This window comes from Lutra lutra, chromosome 1 (genome assembly GCF_902655055.1).
Source record: "Lutra lutra chromosome 1, mLutLut1.2, whole genome shotgun sequence".
Lineage (NCBI taxonomy): Eukaryota > Metazoa > Chordata > Mammalia > Carnivora > Mustelidae > Lutra > Lutra lutra.
In genome coordinates, this window is record NC_062278.1 from 207816448 (window position 1) to 207835372 (window position 18925).

General features: G+C 49.8%; 1 protein-coding gene across 3 annotated transcripts in view; it reads right to left on the reverse strand.

Moving 5' to 3' along the window:
• Positions 1 to 18925, reverse strand: part of LARS2 (leucyl-tRNA synthetase 2, mitochondrial) — a 151527-nt gene that overhangs the window by 14415 nt on the left and 118187 nt on the right. For 2 of the 3 annotated variants that reach the window (XM_047695976.1, XM_047695984.1), the window contains exons 15-19: positions 13198 to 13298; positions 10940 to 11122; positions 9661 to 9830; positions 7652 to 7729; positions 4497 to 4608 (exon numbers count right to left, since the gene is read on the reverse strand). In XM_047695976.1, the coding sequence (XP_047551932.1) occupies positions 4497 to 4608; positions 7652 to 7729; positions 9661 to 9830; positions 10940 to 11122; positions 13198 to 13298 (644 nt within the window). The remainder of the gene's footprint in view (positions 1 to 4496; positions 4609 to 7651; positions 7730 to 9660; positions 9831 to 10939; positions 11123 to 13197; positions 13299 to 18925) is intronic. The other variant, XM_047695991.1, reaches the window with a different exon arrangement.

An 18925-nucleotide genomic window follows, 5' to 3' on the forward strand; every position in this document is an offset into this window, starting at 1 on the left:
TCCTTCTCAAGGAGAGAACAAAAGGCTGCATGACTGAATATGGCATTAGTGTGGCAGGGCCTGATCCCAACCTGCCTTTAGGGCACTCAGCCTCTTCAGCGAAGAATGGGTAAATGTGTCATCCTCTGCTGTCTGTTCCAAAGCACCACAGACAAAGGAACCCAACACAACTCTCTCGGTAGAGTCAGTGACACCCTCATTTCCAAGCCCGACCGCACACGCTGAGCAAAACTGGTCTTTCTTAGGAAAATAATTGCCAAATTCTAAATCAGACAGAATTTGACGGTACACTCAAAGTCCGCTACGCCATGGTCAAGATGAATCCAGGCAGGGAGAGCTTCATATTAGATGGTCAATGAACAGTGACATCAACAGGGCAAAGGGCGAAATTAAAAGAGGATGACACACCCCTCAACAGCTGGAGAATGGATGTTAAAGAAAATATAACTCTTATTCCTAATGAGTTCTGGAAAACAAGGACAGAGAGCTGCTTCCTTAACCTTAGCGGGAATATCCACGTGCCTGGGAGGCTCAGTCAGTTCAGCAACTGATTCTTGATTTTGGCTCAGGTCATGATCTCGGGGTCGTGAGATCAAGCCCTACACCGGGCTCTATGTTCAGTGGGGAGTCTGCTTGAGAGTCTCTCTCCCTCTCCCTCTGCCCCTCCTCTATCCTGCTCATGCTCTCTCTCTCTAAAAAAATTTTTTTTAAAAGATTTTATTTATTCATCTTAGAGAGAGAGAGAGAGAGAGAGCACAAGCAGGGGGAGAGGGAGAAGCAGACTCCTCGCTGAGCTGGGAGCCAGACCTGGGGCTTGATCCCAGGACCTGGAGATTATGACCCGAGCTGAAGGCATATGCTTAATCATCTGAGCCATCCACGTGTCCCCTCTCTAAAAAATTCTTTAAAAAACCCCTAAAACAGGGGCGCCTGGGTGGCTCAGTGGGTTAAGCCGCTGCCTTCGGCTCAGGTCATGATCTCGGAGTCCTGGGATCGAGTCCCGCATCGGGCTCTCTGCTCAGCAGGGAGCCTGCTTCCTCCTGTCTCTCTGCCTGCCTCTCTGCCTACTTGTGTTCTCTCTCTCTCTGTCAAATAAATAAATAAAATCTTTAAAAAAAAAAAAACAAACCCCTAAAACATTACAGAGAGTATCTATCCTCAACCAACAGCCAATATCAAACCCAACAGGGAATTGTTACTTCCCCTTCAATCCGGAAGTGAGACAGGACCACCACCTTGAACATTCCATAGGGTTTTCTGAGCCATTTAACACACAGTACATACACAGACACCAAACCATAGAAAGAGAACTCTAATCCTTATGTGCTGATCACGGAATCCTAGCCCATCTAAGAGGCTTTTACCCCAACCCAAAGTAGGAGAGATTTGTAGGGAATCTGCGTAATAGAAAATAGTATGCAAATAAATTTTTAAAAAATTATGTGCCAGCCATTACCAGTCAAAAATCATAGAAAAGATTTCAGTCACAAGACCAAAAATAAAATATAACCAAAAAATATTCAGGAATAATCTTAAGAAATGTGTAGGATGAAGAAAACTTTTTAAAACCTGGCTCAGCATAAGGGAAGTCTTGAATAAAGACAGAGACGGGGCACCTGGCTGGCTCAGTTGGTGGAGTGCGCAACTCTTGATCTGGGGGTTGTAGTTTGGGCCCCACTCTGGATGTAGACATTACTTAAAAATAAAATCTTTTTTTTTTTTTCTAACTAAATTATTTATTTTATTTTATTTTTTTAAAGATTTAAAAAAAATTTATTTATTTGACAGAGATCACAAGTAGGCAGAGAGGCAGGCAGAGAGAGAGAGAGGAGGAAGCAGGCTCCCTGCAGAGCAGAGAGGCCGATGTGGGGCTCAATCCCAGGACCCTGGGATCATGACCTGAGCCGAAGGCAGAGGCTTTAACCCACTGAGCCACCCAGGCACCCCTAAATTATTTATTTTAGACTGTAGGGGGAGGAGCATGAGCAGGAGGGGCAGAGGGAAAGGGAGAGAGAATCTCAAGCAGACTCCATGCTGAGAGACGAGCCTGACACTGGGTTTGATCTCATAACTCTGAGATCACTACCTGAGCCAAAACCACGAGTCAGATGCTTGATCAAGCACACCACCCAGGCGTCCCCAAAATAAAACCTTTAAAGGGGGGAGAGGCAGACCACATGGAGGTCTGGGAGGGGTAAAGATGTAAGGCTTTCCCAAATTTATTCTGGGTTTAACCTCATTTCAAGCAAAATCTCAAGGACTTTAATAATAAAATTATACCAGAGTTCTACTGAGAGGAATAAACAGGTGTGAAGCACTCACATAATTACAAGAAAAGAAATGAAGGGAGGCTAGCCTGCCACCAGATGTTAAAACTATATTGAAAAATCCAATAATTAAATCAGCAAAACAGAGCACATACTCCAGAAACAGAGCCTGGAGTGGAAACGGGGATAACTTTCCAGGAAAGCAGTCTGAAAACATAGATTGAGAGTCTTAAAAACGTTCTTGTCTTTTCCCCTTCAAGGGCATGATCTGAAGCGGAAACTCAGATCTCTGCACGGGCTTGGTCCCTGGCGGATTATGAGAGCAAATGCCAGACACGTCACTTGGGCAGTTACCAAAGTCATGCCTGGGGGCAATTAATACAGTGATTAAAAACATTTACAAGTTAAAAAAGAAAAATCAAAATGTTTATAAGTGTACCTTGTTTTTAAACTGGAAATACAGATGACAATTTTTTTTTTTGCAAACCCACAGGAAACCGATCAGAGCCCCATGTAAAACAAAGATGGGCAAACTGTTGGCTCCACATTGTGACTGCCTTGAGTTGGTCCTGACCGGCCACATGAGGCCTGTGACACTGAGGCCAAGACCTGGGGGCCTGAGCTCCTCTAAGACATAGCCACCCGCTCTAGGCGAGACGTTCATCCTCATGTCAGCACAGGCGGGAGCATATCACTCAGGGTTTCCGAGGGAGGGCGTGGGCCCCGCTGGGGTTATTCTAGCGCGCATGGCGAGTTTATCGCCAAGGGACGGCAAAGTCCTTGCCAAAGCCCCAGAATCATGACGGAGGCTCTTGCTGTGCCTATCCACCGATGATCCAGAGAATTTCTGGAAGCAGATCTGAGGATGTGCATCGAAAGCCTTCATATTTTGGGTCTCTTTGGGGCCAGAATTCTATTTAGGCATGTGTTCTAAAAATTAGCTATTCGACTTTTAAAACAATAATGTATCATTATAAATGGTCTCTGTGTCCAAAAATAGGAAACGAGAAGACACCATAAACCTCACACCATCTGAAAAAGTAGTTCCACGTTAAAGCTAACAAAAAATAGAGATGACAAAAAGGAAAAGAAAGAATTAACTATTGAAGACAGCTTAGGGTAAAGAACATTCAAATTATTTCTTAAAAGGAGAGGATGTAGGTATTTCTAGTGATGGCCTTTTAGAACGACCAGTGGGCCCTGAAAATGCTCTCAGGAGGCTGCCCTCTGAAAGGAAAAGTGCATGAAGTCTTGCCTTAGGCTTTCCTAACAGTAGAGGGACACAGTCCCCCACTGGCCTGTGCATCAGAATCACCCAGGAGCTGGTTAAAAACTCTCCAGGCTGGGTGGCTCCGTCGGTTAAGTGTCTGCCTATGGCTCAGGTCACAATCCTGGGGTCCTGGGATCGAACCCCAGAGCCCCATGTCAGGCTCCCTGCTCAGCGGAGAGTCTGCTTCTCCTTCTCTCTCTGCCTGCCGCTCCCCCTGCTTGTGTTCTCTCTCTGCCAAACAAATAAATAAAATCTTAAAAAAACCCCAAAACACTTTCCAGTCACTCCCCAGGCTCCAGAACAGGGACCTCCCAGGGGGTGGGTGGGTGGAAGCTTCTACATTTAGGCCCGGTGAGTGAGGCTTAGGCAGTGGGACTTGCTCCAGCGCCCAGTTTAGGAATGACGGTCTGCTGGAGAGACTGAATCCCAGTTTAAGTTAAGTTTTAGGTCTGGGGGCGCCTGGGTGGCTCAGTGGGTTAAGCCTCTGCCTTTGGCTCAGGCATGGTCTCAGGGTCCTGGGATCGAGCCCCACATTGGGCTCTCTGCTCAGTGGGGATGCCTGCTTCCCCCCCTCCCTCTGCCTGCCTCTCTGCCTACTTGTGATCTCTCTCTCAATCTCTGTCAAAAAAAAAAAAAGTTTTAGGTCTGCAAAGTTGACTCCAGGCACCCCTTTCCCCATCTGTAAAGTGGGACTAAACCTGCGTTTCTACCTTTGAAAGAGAACACGGGGTCTTGGCCTATGGAGAGCTGGTGGGGAAGGCCCAGCGTTGTGCCAAAGTGGGGACGGGTCTTCCCCTTCGGCAGGGGTGACCCCGCAAAAGTACCATCATTCCGACCACAAGACAGAAGGGGTCCCCGGTACAGAGGCCCAATACCGGAGCCCACACCTGAGGCCATCTGAGCCCCACGTCTTGCTCGACGGGAGGGCTGGACACCCCCACAAGGACATCCCCACCTACCAGCCCAGAGCTCGGAGGCGATGTGGGGGGCCATCGGGGCAGCCATCACCACCAGGGCACAGAGCGCGTCCTCAAACTCGCGGCTGTGGAGAACCACTCTCGGAGAAGTTTGCTGAGGAACAGAAAGAACAGTGGGAGATCGCTGAGACTGGGTGAGGAAGGCCATTCATGTCTCTGAAGCCCAGAGACGCAAGCAGGTAGGCAGAAGCCCTTCTTCCCATCCATGTTTGCTCTGGACACAGAACTTGCCCTGTTTCATCAGAGTATTAAGAGTGTATTAAAAATAGTGTTCCGCTCTTCGCTGAGCACGTCCCGTGCCCTCGGTCCAAGGCTGACTCCGTAGTTCCCACCAGAACCTTGGAGGGCGATGTTCTTACCCACCTGACGTAACCTGCTCCCCCCACCCCCTGGGTGTGTGGCTGACCAAGTGTTGTTGCCCCCATGAGAATCCAGCTGTCTTAAATCAGAAACTTTTTTCCCTTATTTTTTTTTTTTTAAGATTTTATTTATTTATTTGACAGAGAGATAGCAGAGAGGGAACACAAGCAGGGGGGTAGTGGGAGAGGGAGAGGGAGAAGCAGGCTTCCCGCAGAGCAGGGACCCTGATGTGGGGCTCGATCCCAGAACCCTGGGGTCATGACCTGAGCCACCCAGGCACCCCACTGAATCAGAAACTCCTGACCACTCTGCAAGGTTTCCCATGCACTGCAGGACCAGTAAGGCATGCAAAGAGACTCGATCACAGGCTTTACGATGTGAAATGCCCAGGGCAGGGGTCCTCCTGCACCTTCAGGGGTCTCGGGGGTCCTATTACACAGCTATGCTGGTTACTGTGAATACCCAGTTTCTTCCTGCGGTGCAACTAATCCCAGAACACAGCCACACCCACTGAATTTATGGGGTACCTACTGGATGCTAGACTTTAGGGATAATATGTCCAGAAGGGTTTGGTTTCTGCCCTCAAGGAGGTTATGCCAATGGGGGAGAAAAGTGACAGATGATTCGAGGGTGTCACTGATTCCACAGGCTGTGGGTGGGGAGGGAGGGTGGTCAGCAAAGCAGAGTGTGAGCTGGCGAGTGTAGACCAAGGACAACCTAGAGGGAAGTGGGCTGTGGGAAGGACGTTGTACTGAGTTTCCCAGAGGCTGGCCAGGGGGGTGGGGGTGGGGGGCGGGTGTCATGATAAAAACCAGCCTAAGGCGATGGTAGCAACTCAATCTGTGTTTTTAATACCCACGTAAGGTATTTTGCTAGGTAAAAAGAGGCCAAAAATATTATACTTTTTTTTTTTTTTTTTAAAGCATGCCTATATGATCTTTGCAAAACTGCCCAAGAAATCAGAATATAACTCCATGGGAATGGATACAGAGAGCATCTACCAGAAGGGCTGCAGACAGAACTTGCTGCTGGGGAGAAATCTAATTTTTCTGTAATATTTGTCAGTTTTTTTCCTGATTAAAAAAACACACACACGGGACCCCTGAGGGGCTCAGTTGGTGAAGCGCCTGCCTTCGGTTCAGATCATCATCCTGGGGTTCTGGGATTGAGCCCCCGCATTGGGCTCCCGGCTTAGTGGGGAGTCTGTTTCTCCCTCTCTCTCTGCCTGCTGCTCCCCCTGCTTGTGCTCTCTCTCTCTGACAAATGAATAAATAAAATCTTAAAAAAAAAAAAAAAGACCCATACACACTCAGCAATCTGGGAAATACAAAATCACTCACAATTATACCACCCAGAAAAAAACCTGATGTATTTTATCCTGGTCTCCAAAAATATGTGAATATACACATCTGTCCCCATACCCTTTGCTCAACTGGAATTTTTATCCTATGAGCATTTCTGTATTGTGTATTTACTTGATGTTGAATCAGGAACGGTTTCTGATACTACGGATTCCTGGAAGACACGATGTGAATGGTGGTGGCACATTTCCTCCCTATTGATATGATAGACATTATCTCATGATGTCCGCATTGAGGACAGCTGGGGTTCTACCTCTCTGTGATTATAAGTCACCTGCCACAGGCTGGCCCTGAGTCAAAGGACGTGAACCATCAAGCCAAAGTTCTCAAAGCCAAAGTTCTTCCTGACAAGGTTACAACAACCAAGGCAACTGCTGGGAAGTGACACTGTCTTACTGTCTTTGTCATAGCACAGACTTTATGTTAAAAAGGTCAAAAAAAAAAAAAGCATTGTGTTTTTAATTTGCGTTTCATGATCATTAGTAAGGCAAATACTTTTTTTTCTGCCAGGTTTACAGATTACTTCTATCCCATTTTCTGTGGGTGATTCTCTTTTCACATCCTTTGACCATTTTTAGGTCAGGTAGTTTGATATTCACATGTAAAGCGCTCTTTATATATTAAGGATGTTAAGCCTCATGTCAGACATATTTGTTATAAAATGTTTTCCCCAGGTTTTACCTGCTTTGTAACATGGCATGTTTTAATATACTAAAGATGGCAGGTTTTATGTAGTCAAACCTGTAAATCTCTTCCACTGTTCTTAAAGTCTGGGAGGAGCTTTATGATAAAAGGAATCTGTTGATATTTTCGTGTCCCTTTTTTGGTTGTTTGTTGTCCAAACAGCTAACCACTTCCCCAAACTCCTATTTGTTGACAAATTCTTCCCCTGGTAAGAAAATTCTAGTCACACGTAGCAAGAAGAGCAGTCTATGCTAAAAAGGCTGACTTTTGTTTTTAGTGAGCACAAATCTGATCGGTCTTGGTTAAAGGAGTGTAACACATTAGGGGGTGTTAGATCAATCAGGAGAGCAGGCAGAGGAAGCAGGAAGGAAAGGAGAGCTGGAACAGAAGGGGGCTTGAGTCTGGTTCTGATTTGTCACTAATCAACCAGACATGTCATCCAACCTCCCTGGGTGTCAGTGTCCTCATCAGCAAAATATGGGAGTGGGGGAAGGGACTGAGGGGTGGGCTTTCCACTGGACTATCTTTAAGAACCTTCCAGCTATAAAGCTAGGTTGTGACTACGGGGGGGTGGGGAAGGGGATGCTTCTTTAACATAACAGACCACACCAAGGAGGCGACACCATGGTCCTGTTCTGTCCATGACCCAGGACCCTGCAGTCCACCTCCCAATGCGGCTGGAAGTTACCCTGTCCTCTGCTACCAGCAAATGAGGACAGGAGGGCCACTTACCAGAAGGGCACTGGTGAGTCCCATCAGCTGAGAAATTACAGAATTCAGTGAGAAGTCCTCTGTGAAATGGGCAGTCACCTATGGGTAAAAGTTGAATAATTTACTTTCTTCAAAATCAATGCAACACAACAACAAAGCCAGTGCATTATTCAAACAATGCAAATTAAATGAATGCGAAGATATTTACTTACGAAGGCATTCATTATCTTGAATAATCATGATAACGTTTCATCGGCACGAAGATTTTTAAAATCAGGGTCAACGGTGTTTCCAGGGTTCCACACTTCCTGCTCCCCCACACTGGGGACAGTGTTGGTTCTCCCGGTGGGGGGGGACATCGAATGCTACCAACTACCCAGACAGGAAGCAGGACCCGCAGACGACAACAGTCACCTGGAGATGGGGTATGGGATGTCCCTTCTCTCCGGCTCCGTGACTTTCATTCACAACAGAGGCTATTTGTATACGGGATAAGGTGAGTTTTGCATGTTCAGATATGGAATCAAAGTAAGAACACTGATAGGACTTGTCAGCTCCTTCCTGTTTATGTGCTCCTTGATTTCGACCACGGCCAAGAATACAGAAAAACAAGACATCTACAGATGCTAAGAGTTTCTGACTTGTCGAAATACCCCTCGTCTATGACCTGACAGAAGAGAAGAATGTACCAAAACCAGAGAGGAAGAATGTGGCATGGAAACAATCACTCGGGCATCACTCACATCACAAAGCTCAACTGCGTGCACTCTGTGTCTTTACACTAGAGCAGAGGGGTCGGGAATATTCCCTGAGCAAGTGTCACTGAATGAGACCATGCTGGACTCATGGCCTCATGAAAACCCTGTTCCTGCAATGTCCTCAGTTACGAGTCCAGAAAAGTGACCTTGGCTGACTTTATGAGTTCAAACCAGCAATTGTAAAAAAGTAAAAATAGAATTAAAAATTTGGCTTAAGGAGTATTTGGGGTGTCTGGTATTCAGTAAAACATAGCTTTGGATCCCCTCCATGTCTTCTTTCAAAGACGTATGACATTTTTTTTCACAAAGTGCTGAAAAAAGCAAATGTCATGGCATGGTATCAGACTTCTAGAGAAATTTATAGGGATCTGTTATCAACGGAGACTCTTTTACAATGAATCAGGGGCAGCTGGCTGGCTCACAACTCTTGGGGCATGAGTTTGAACCACACATTGGGTATGGAGATTACTCAAAATTGAAATCTTTTTTTTTTTTTCCTTTAAGATTTTATTTATTTATTTGACAGACAGAGATCACAAGTAGGCGGAGAGGCAGGCACAGAGAGAGAGAGAGAGGAGGAAAACAGGCTCTCTGCAGAGCAGAGATCCCGATGCGGGGCTCGATCCCAGGACCCTGGGATCATAACCTGAGCTGAAGGCAGAGGCTTTAACCCACTGAGCCACCCAGGCACCCCAAAATTAAAATCTTTAAAAAATAAAAAAAGAAAGCAATTTAAACAGTAAAATATTGTCTGTGAAGGTAACACAAACACATCATTTATTGGCAAAAGTTAACCCACAGTGACTCACACAGATGCTGTGTAACAACATCACTGGGTGGGGAACTCCTCACCACGCGGGCCATCCGGGAACTCTCTAGGCTCTGGGCCTCATCTCTGTCCCCATCTATACAGAGCGGTCTCTTTATGCCCCCTTCAACCCTACACTTCTGTTTCTGTTCACCTCAATTGTAGGGGTCCTGTATTTGGTTCTCTGCCCCCGTGTGTTAAGTGTGGCACTGTGGGAAGGGAACGGCCTCCTAGGATCTGGGGTGCACACGTGGTGGACACTGTCAGCGGAAGCCCTTTCCTGAGAGCGTGTCTCTCCGTGACAGCACATGGACTGCTGCTTCAGCTTGGTGAGCGACTTGACATGGTGAGAGCAGCCCTTCCAGACCAGGGGGCCGCCGGCGTGAGGAAGGAGGAAGGCCCGTCCACCCGGACCAAGCGAGCTCAGTCACAGAACTAACCAGCAGCCCCAAAAAGTTCCTGACCTCAGAGATGACCGAGTTCTTGTACTCCCAGAGCCTCCTGCTCTCGGCTCTCTCCTTGTCACTCAGCAGCTGGGGCCGGGGAACTGTCCCAGGAGCCCTGGCCTCGATGAAGCAGGTCACCAAGGCCCACAGACGCTGTTGCCACCTCAGCACCCCGGGGAGGGCATCGGCTGAGTTTCATGTGAGGAAACGAGACAGAGAAAGAAAGACCCGTGAGTGACTGATCTGGTTCTCCCCAAGCCCAGAGAGGCACGTGTGTGTTGAAGACACGCTTCCTTGTGTCCTGACGGGAGCTACGGGGGCCGCCCCGGCTTCCAGCGTCCGGGAGCTCAGAGCAGCATGGATCCCGTCACACCCCAGAGCCCTGGGTCACAGGGTTACTCGGAGTGCCGGCCGCCCACCTCCCTGGCCCACGCGGTGACCTCAGAAGCCTGGGCCAGGACGGGCCTCAAGTGCCCACAGCTGTCTTGAGTAAGAAAGCCGGCTTCTGCCAAGGTGTCCCCAGAGACGCCTAGGCCCACACGTGCGCTCTTGGTCCGTCCCCAGTGATTCCAGCGCAGCTGGTTCTGGGACCGGCCCCTGTGGCACACTTGTCACAGGCAAGGGCATTTGCCTGCTCCTGCCCACAGCCACCCCTGGGGTAGCCCCCAGGAAGGAAGACCGAGTGACCGCTGGACCGTGTATGCTAGGACACCCGGATACCCAACGAGATTTCACCTCCCACCTTTTCAGGTCTAACCAGCTCTGCAGGGACAGCTCTCCTGTGAGGGGGGTCTGGGGGCTGACTGTGGGCAAGGGAGGGGGTCCCAGGGACCATCAGGAGCAGGTCCTGGGCAATGACTCTGCTCTAGAACAAACCTTTCGGGGTGGATCAAGAGGGGACTGGCCTCTGTGGGCCATAGAGGGGCGCGGGGTGGCATGGAAGCCAGTCTGGCTCCGGGGGAATGTCCTCAGGAGGGTCTCTGTAGACCCAGCAGCACACCACAGACTCGCCAAAGGCGGCTTCCTGGAGTCCCCCGGATGCTGCGTCCACAGGCCTGGGGCGAGGACTGGAAACCCACAATAGCCACCAGCTTCCCCCACCCAGGGAGGTTCCCTCCATCTGGGAACCCTGGGCTAAGAAGGGCACAGGACGTGGGAAACACCACGCTACCCGCTTCCTGGAACGGATTCCTAGACCCCTGACTACGGTCTTCAACCCAGATAGTTCCTTCCCCAAACTCCTCCGGAGCCGGAGGCAGACCACAAAGGAGGTGGCGGCGGAGGAGAAGGGTCTTACTCTTCACGTCCCACAGGATGTCCTTCTCAGGAGGGGCAGCGAAGAGGATGTAGAGCCGGATGGTGTCGAGGCCGTACTGCTCGACGACCTCCTCGGGGTCCACCCCGTTGTGTCTGGACTTGCTCATTTTCTCCCACGTCACCTCCAGCTTCTCCCTCGTTTCTGCGTGAACGGGAACCGCACCTGTGCTCCAAAATAACGCACACGGACAGAAGGTGTGGCTCTCGGGGTCTCAGAGCAGCAAAGCCCCCTGAGGGATCACTCTGGTCTCCAGGACACGGTCTCGTGTGACCAGGCCCCATGGAATGCGGTGTGCCCCTGGGGGGCCAGCCCACCACGGGCGGCCTGTTCTTTGGATGTGGCTCCTGCCCACCCCCACACTACCGGTCCCGAGGGTGCTGGCGGAGAAGGTCTTCCATGGCTAGGCTGGGATGTGGGGACCTTGTGGCTAAGCCCCAGTGGCCGGGACAAGAACGGACCTACGGACCTCTGGCAAAGCCAAGGTCTTTCTTGGGACCTGGAACTAAGAGACAGAAACTCTTGTTTCAGTGTTGCCAGGCACAGGAACTACAGTAAAATGGTAAGGAGATGAGGCCAGACATGGCATCATGGCTCCCCGAGGCCACCTTGTAACCTGAAGGTGGGGAAGAGCAGAAGCCCAGCCTGATGGGGGAAGGAGATCAGGGCAGAAGAACAGAGGGGATGAAGAGGGACCGGAGGCTATTGAAGGAGGGAGGAAAAGTCCTAGGACTGGCATCTGTGTGTCACCCGGTGGCTGCGGGTGTGCTGTGAGCCGGCTGGAATGCTGGCAGCTGGCTTGGGGTGGCATTTCAAATCCTGTGCTCAACCTGCCTTTGGGTGCATTTCTGTTCCTTCCAGCTACACAGTCCCAGACTCCAACGGCAGCCAAGCTTCCAAGGGACTGATGTGTATACCTAAGAGCTAATTCCATGCTTCAGCAGAAGCACACCCACGAGGAGACGGAACCTGCCCTTGCTGACCGAAGTATTCTCTCCCAGGGGCAAGTCTACGCGGGAAGGGAAAAGACATTCACAACACTGTCTGGCTCCATGACATTGGAGCAAAGGGAGACTGAAGTTGCTTTATCCAGGCTGTGGCTCAGGGAACCATTGCTCCGTTTACCCTGCACACCTGCTCTGGGCTGTAGCTACTCTTTCCAACACTGCTGTGCAAATTAGGAAAAAGCCAACTATCTGGGCAGAGCGGTTGAGAAGTTAGAGAAAGGTGCCTTCTCTTGGCACTGAGGTGTATGGTCTAGCAAGTGGCTGGAGGTCAGGCCCCGCTCACCCCCCTGGCTGGGTGCTTTTGTGCAGTCCACACGCTACCCAGCTGTACATGGCAATCCTGCCTTCACACAGAGCACTTTGCTAACAACTGAAACGCATAAGCCCTTTGGATTTGGCTGCTTTCCCCTCTGGTCCGTGTTGCTGAAACACGGCCAAATCTCTGCTCAGCAGGGAGCCTACTTCCTCCTCTCTCTCTGCCTGCCTCTCTGCCTACTTGTGATCTCTGTCTGTCAAATAAATAAATAAAATCTTAAAAAAAAAAAAAAAAGAAAAAAGAAACACGACCAATTTCTGCTTTTCCAGCCTTTTTTTTTTTTTCCCCTTGGACTATTCCAAACCCTGATATATTACTGCACTAAGTAAGTAATTCCACTGATGGCTTCCATCTAAATCTTTTCTCTAGTGTTAGGCTGCCTACCATCAAGGGGTCATTGGGTTCACATGATGCCCTCTCTTGGGCACTGCATTTTCTAAACTAAATGACCAGAGTTCTGGGGGTTTCTCATAGGTGCCCCTAAATACCCCCACTCCCATTTTCTACTGATTTCATCGGTGTGCTGAGCGTACATGACACCATCACGGTGCCGCTTCAGGATCCAGTGGGAGGTACTACTCCTGAGGAAAAGGGCAGAGGAAGTCAGGGGAGTGCCAGACGGGGCTGCCCTGGGGTGTCGCAGGGGTTCAGTATTGGGGTGGCCCCGAGTTCTGACTTGCACCTCAAGAGCACCTAGGGAGAAGTGCTGGGAGTACCCCAGACTTAGAAGAGTGTCTCTTGTGTCTGCGGGCTCTGTTCCAGAGACACACTGTCAAATGTGAGCAAGGACATGAGGGGATGCCGGGGTTGACTCTGGGTTACACACAAACGAAAACCCGGCCAGAAGCGAACGGACGGTGGATGGGGCTGGGGCCAAGAGACGGGCACCTGCATGGGACCCAATGAACCCTTCTTACCTGTGAGATCTACTTCTTCTCTCTGTAGATACTGTCCCGATGGCAGGCGGAATGTCTGCCCCTTGATAAGGCCTTGGGCTAGCAGCTTATGGAAAGGCTCTCTGAGAAAAGATAATGGGAAAAGAAATCGATGGGTGGGGATTTGAAGCATTCAGAAGACAGCAATACAAACCTTCTCGGCTGATGGACAGAGAGAGCTGCCCTTTGTGAAAGTAGGGGGGCTGGCCACTGTCACCTGGAAACCCAACCAGGACAATGGCTCCTTATTAAGAAGCAGTAAGAACATGAAGTCAAACCAGAGGGTATCAACCGCTTTCCACTTGGCGAATTGGCAAGAGCATGAGGCTTCAGGTTCGGAAGGTCTGGATTTGAATCTGTTTCCTACTCAGGGAATTCTCAGAGCCAAGGCAAGTCCCTTACCTGTTCTTAGCATCTGTTTGGTTATCTGCCAAGTAAAGGCAACATAAAAATCTGTCCAACGGCTGTCAGGAAGGTTCAAGTAAATGAACGCCTGAAAATACTCGTAAACCTTGAAGAACCCTACATATGTCAGCTCCGTGCTGAGTCTAGTGTCAGGAAGGGCTCGAGAGGGTGCAGGGAGGTTGAAGTCAGGGTTCTGGGCAAGCAGGCTGCTGTTCCCTCCGCCTTGTCGACAGTGTCTGCTCACATGACCATGTGGCTCAGTGGGTTAAGCCTCCGCCTTCAGCTCAGATCACGATCTCAGGGTCCTAGGATCGAGCCCTGCATCAGGCTCTCTGCTCAGCGGGGAGCCTGCTTCCCTTCCTCTGTCTCTCTGCCTGCCTCTCTGCCTACTTGTGATCTCTCTGTCAAACAAATAAATTAAAATCTTTAAAAAAAGAAAAGGTGTAAGTCATATAAATTAACTGCACATAGACCTTTTCTGCTCAAATTCATTACCCTGCTCTTTTTAAGGCCTATCCCCATCCCGAGGAGACAGTTGTTCTTAATTGTACGGTAAATACACCTAGAAAAGTCTGGAGACTTCTTTGAATGCCTTTTCCATACAGATGCATATATGTATAAATGGTTTTGTATAATTTTCTTGGACTTAAATAGATTATAACGAACTTACAACTTTGTGGTCTTTCATTCAACCACAGGAAGGACTTCCCCACGGAGGTTCATACAGACTTAGCTTTACTTCAAATCGCTCTCGAGTTGGCCTGCGGTATGGATGGATTATAATATAGTCACAGTGCCCGGTCTAAGTCACTTTTACTGGAGGAATAGTGAAATATAAACGTCTCCTCTGAAGGGGACAGGGAGAGGTTGACCCCTATGCTGAAAGGACTTTATTTCTGATGGGAAACCATACATTCCGAAGAATCCACCTGGTTCAGCTGGGAAGCACCTGAGCCAGCGCTATTCCAAACTCCAGGAATGACTTGGGGAGACAGGTGCTAATTGCATGTATGCGTGTTTCCTATTCGTAAGGACAGCAGGCAGGGACGTGCGGTGGGAGCCGCGTTCTCCAAGAGCATTGCCGACAGCACGAGGGGCTTCAAGTTCACTCTGCAAGGCGCTGGCTTGGTGAATCTGACAGGACCCTCTTTTCTCACTCGAGGCCATCTGGGGTAAATGAACTGTGAGGCCGAGTTGGGCCGGTGGACAGGCCCCCGATTTGTACCCGTGTGGCCTTCATCAAATGGCCGTGTGGGACAGATGCAGTTTAGGGGAAACTTTCTACTGGATTCAGGGAGTGGCATGGAGCAAAGAGAGTGACCGGGAAAGAGAGGAGGGTCAGCTAGAAAGAAGGGACTCCTAGCCTTCATATTTTAAAATCTTACGAGTGCGTGTGTGTGTGTTTGGTGGCTGATGGTGACGTATTTCCCAAGGTGGAAAACACCAAATATATGTTACATTCAAGGAGAAATGTAACACATTTCAAATTATTCAATGTCAGGGCGCCTGGGTGGCTCAGTGGGTTGGGACCTCTGCCTTAGGCTCAGGTCATGATCCCAGGATCCTGGGATCGAGTCCTGCATCGGGCTCTCTGCTCGGCGGGGAGCCTGCTTCCCTTCCTCTCTCTCTGCCTGCCTCTCTGACTACTTGTGATTTCTGTCTGTCAAATAAATAAATAAAATCTTTAAAAAAAATTATTCAATGTTAATCTTCAACGTCACAGGGGCCACCTGCCATGCTACTGTGTTAATTTGGAAGAAATTCCACATGTGCATGTGTACATAAGTCCTTGTTCAGGCTCTAAAATCCATCCTGAGAATAAACTCTCTTGCGTCGTAAACCTGCCTTCCTCCCACCTCCCCCAGTGACATTCCACCAGCAAAGCCACGTTTGGCAGACGGACATCCTTTGGCACCACAGTTCATGTGCCTGCAAGGTTCCTAGAAAATATGAGTCTTTGACATAGAAAACCATGAAACGTTATCTGACAATCGAGTGTGCTTGGACCTTATGTTGCATTTGAATATGGCGACGCCTTGAACGGGGAACTGCAGTGTCCATGGGCCCCCCACCCCCACCCTGCCCTGTTCAGGAACACCTGTACCCCCTCCATGAGGAACACACGTCCTCAGGCCACACAGGTTTATCCGCAGCAGATTGGGGTTTTGATGCCCAAGGACCCAGGTCCTCATCTTCCAAAAGAAACCTAGAGAACTGTACCTGCACAGACCGAGCACATGATTTTCTCCACCATCAGCCCCCACTGGCCTTGCTGGTGTGTCTGCCACTTAAACACACTCGCGCCTCACCGAGGTCATGTGCACTCTTGGTTGTTCCCAGCACGTGTCATGCTCCCCAGGAAACCTGGACTCCCCCTTCACCACTGAAACAGCCATTCCCTTATCTGGGTGGCCACCTCTGTCCCCAGCACACACCCCCATGCCTTCCCTTGTGTCCTGCGGTGTCTGGCACACATAGTCATGATGAGTGTGACCAGGCTGTGTCGTGATTACAACAGGAAGACCAGCCCGTGCCCTGCGCGGCGCCCATCATGGTAAGGACTATTTTCTTATCCTTCCCTCTGTCCCCAGCACTTGGCGCTGTGCACGACAGATGGAAGACAGGCTCAACAAAATGTCCAAAACACGGATGGATGGATGAATGCATAAACACGCACAAGCAGATGCATACGCGTGGGTGGTGGGATAGAGGGAGGAGGACGCTGGCTAGCTGCTGTTGGTGGCCTCTTGAAGCTATCTTTCCCTTCCAACCAATGTAAGGTGGCACTTGGATTTTAACCCAGCACATACACTAGAGTTCGTACACAGCCACGGTTTTAAAACTAAATAGGAAAATCCTATGGCTACTTTTTATTGGACAAAGGACGAGACTGGACACGAATGTGTTCAAAAGCACCAAGCAAACTAAGCCGGTATTCTACAAGGAAGGGCTGTCCCCCAAACCAGCGGTGCCTTTCTAAGCATCAGTGGGTTCAACAGGGTAACCTGCGTGTGCACTCCATCTTCCTCAAATAGTTCTATGGGCCGTGGCCCGACAGGGAAAAAAAAAAAAATACTAAAACCCAGACCACCACCTTCTCCCTGCTGTGCCCAATGTCAGTGGGATGAACTTTAGAGTTTACGAGATTCTTCCTTTCCTCTCTCACTTTAAATACATGGCCTGGGCCACTCTTAGGAGAAATAAAAAACCGGGATGGAAGGAAGAAGAAGATAAGCTGGATCCCAAGGATAAAGATGAGTCATCTGATGAAAATCTGTTAGCTTTCAACCCCCAGATGGGGCAGAGGGGAAGAAACCCGGAATCCTGGTCTGGGTCCTGCTGTTTCTCAAGTGACTCGATGCTGCCACCTCCTGGGAATAGGCAGCATTGCACCTGCCAGCGTCTGCCTCTAACTCCAGTCCTTCTAGAAGCCTGTGGCTGCTGTCCTCGGGCCTGAAAGCTTACAATTCTTCTCCAAGCGTTCCCCCACCCCCCCACTTTTTCTAAGTAAACTGTGAAATGAAGCGCATCACATGTAATGAAAAGTCTACAAATCCTACAGGTAAGACTTGATGAATTTTCTTTTTTTAAATAGAGATTTTTGTTTGTTTATTTAAGAAAGAGAGCACAAGCAAGGGGAGCAGCAGAGGGATAAGCAGCCTTTCTGTTGAGTGGGTAGCCTGATGCGGGACTTGATCCCAGAACCCTGGGATCATGACCTGAGCTGAAGGCAGACACTTAACCCACTGAGCCACCCAGGCACCCCTTGAATTTTTACAACATAAACACCTCCACTGATGACCCATGTGTGACCAGCCTCCCGCAGGCCCTACCTCCCCACCCTGGGCACCACGAGCCTGGCTGCTGACTCCATTGACGAGTTCTGCCTGGTTCAAAACCACTTCTAACCCTTTCCTGGCGAGGAATCCCGGGGGCCTGTGCACATCTGAGGCCGCCCCCAGAACTGTTCCTAGCTGGTGTGTCCTGTGTGCTACCAGCACCTGCGCTCGACAGATACTCAACTGTAAACTGTGCTGTGCGTTCAGGTGAGTCGCCTCCCTGTCCTCCTCTTGCGAGCCCCTTCTCAGGGCCTAGCTCGCAGCGGATGCCCAACATTCGTTCACTGGTTTGACCTCAATCAACTTTGTGTCCACGAGGGAGGAAACAAGCCTGCAGCAGCAGAGGTGGGGACAACGTGCAGAGGGACGAGAGATGACGGAAGAAAGGCAGATGAAGGGCAGGCGCTGGGCGTCACGGCTTCTGGTTGGGGCCGTGACCTTTCTGCAAGGAGAGGCACACTGAGATTTCGGACTCCATCCACGAGAGCTTGCAGGAAGCTTGCAGGAAGGAGCAAGGGCACGAGCGTGGGAGAGGGCCTCCAAGAGGGTTCACACCACCGGATTTCGTGGTGGGAGGGGTGCATCCCAGCCCGAGTCCCGCTCATTCCCCAGTGGCCCTCCCCCCTCCCCCACTCTTGCAGCACTCTAGGGAATGGTCTCCAGGCCTCTGGGAATCTGGTTTGTCTTCTCCAGGCTGAAGCCGGTCACATGCACCCACAAGTAGTTTAGCCTGGCACGAGGAGTCACATTTTTAAAACCATTCCACAGGCATTGAGCAGCAACAGGGTGCTGGGCGCTCTGCCCTTAGAAGGCTTATGAATGAGTGGCCAGAGACACGCTCAGAAATAACCATCCACACCACAGGGAAGAGGCGCTCGTGTGACACAGAGGTGCGAGATGCAGGGGAAGGACGGCCCAGGGGGACATCAAGGGTCCTGCTGAACTTGGATCCCAGTCCTGCCGCAGCAGAGATCCCACCACTGCCAAGCTCGTTACTGAGATTCACAACCAGTGTAACATACTCCCTGTGGAGGCCAGGAAAAACAAAGCTGTACCCACCTTGAGTCTAGCCCTCACATAAGTGCAGCCATCTTGATGTTCCATATGATCACAAAATATTTCTTGGGTTCTGACCTACTCAGGTTAGCACTTTAAACAGTCTCTCTCTCCTTTAATGATTGATTTAAACCCCTGGACTGGAAAGGGTTTTTGTCAAATAGCAAAAAACATTATTTGAGCTTCATTTTCTTTTTGTAACACTAATCATGTTTTGCCATTTTCTCCCATGTCTCCTCACTTGACCTCAACTCCTCCGCGGTCATAACTTCCACAGATGATCCTTTCCACCTGGGAAGATCACCTGAGCAGTGTCTCCTGGACTCAGCTGCCTCTGTCTTTCATAACACCCCTACACATTCCCCAACGGACCAGTGTTGACCCGAGTGGGTAGGGACAACTCTACGCCC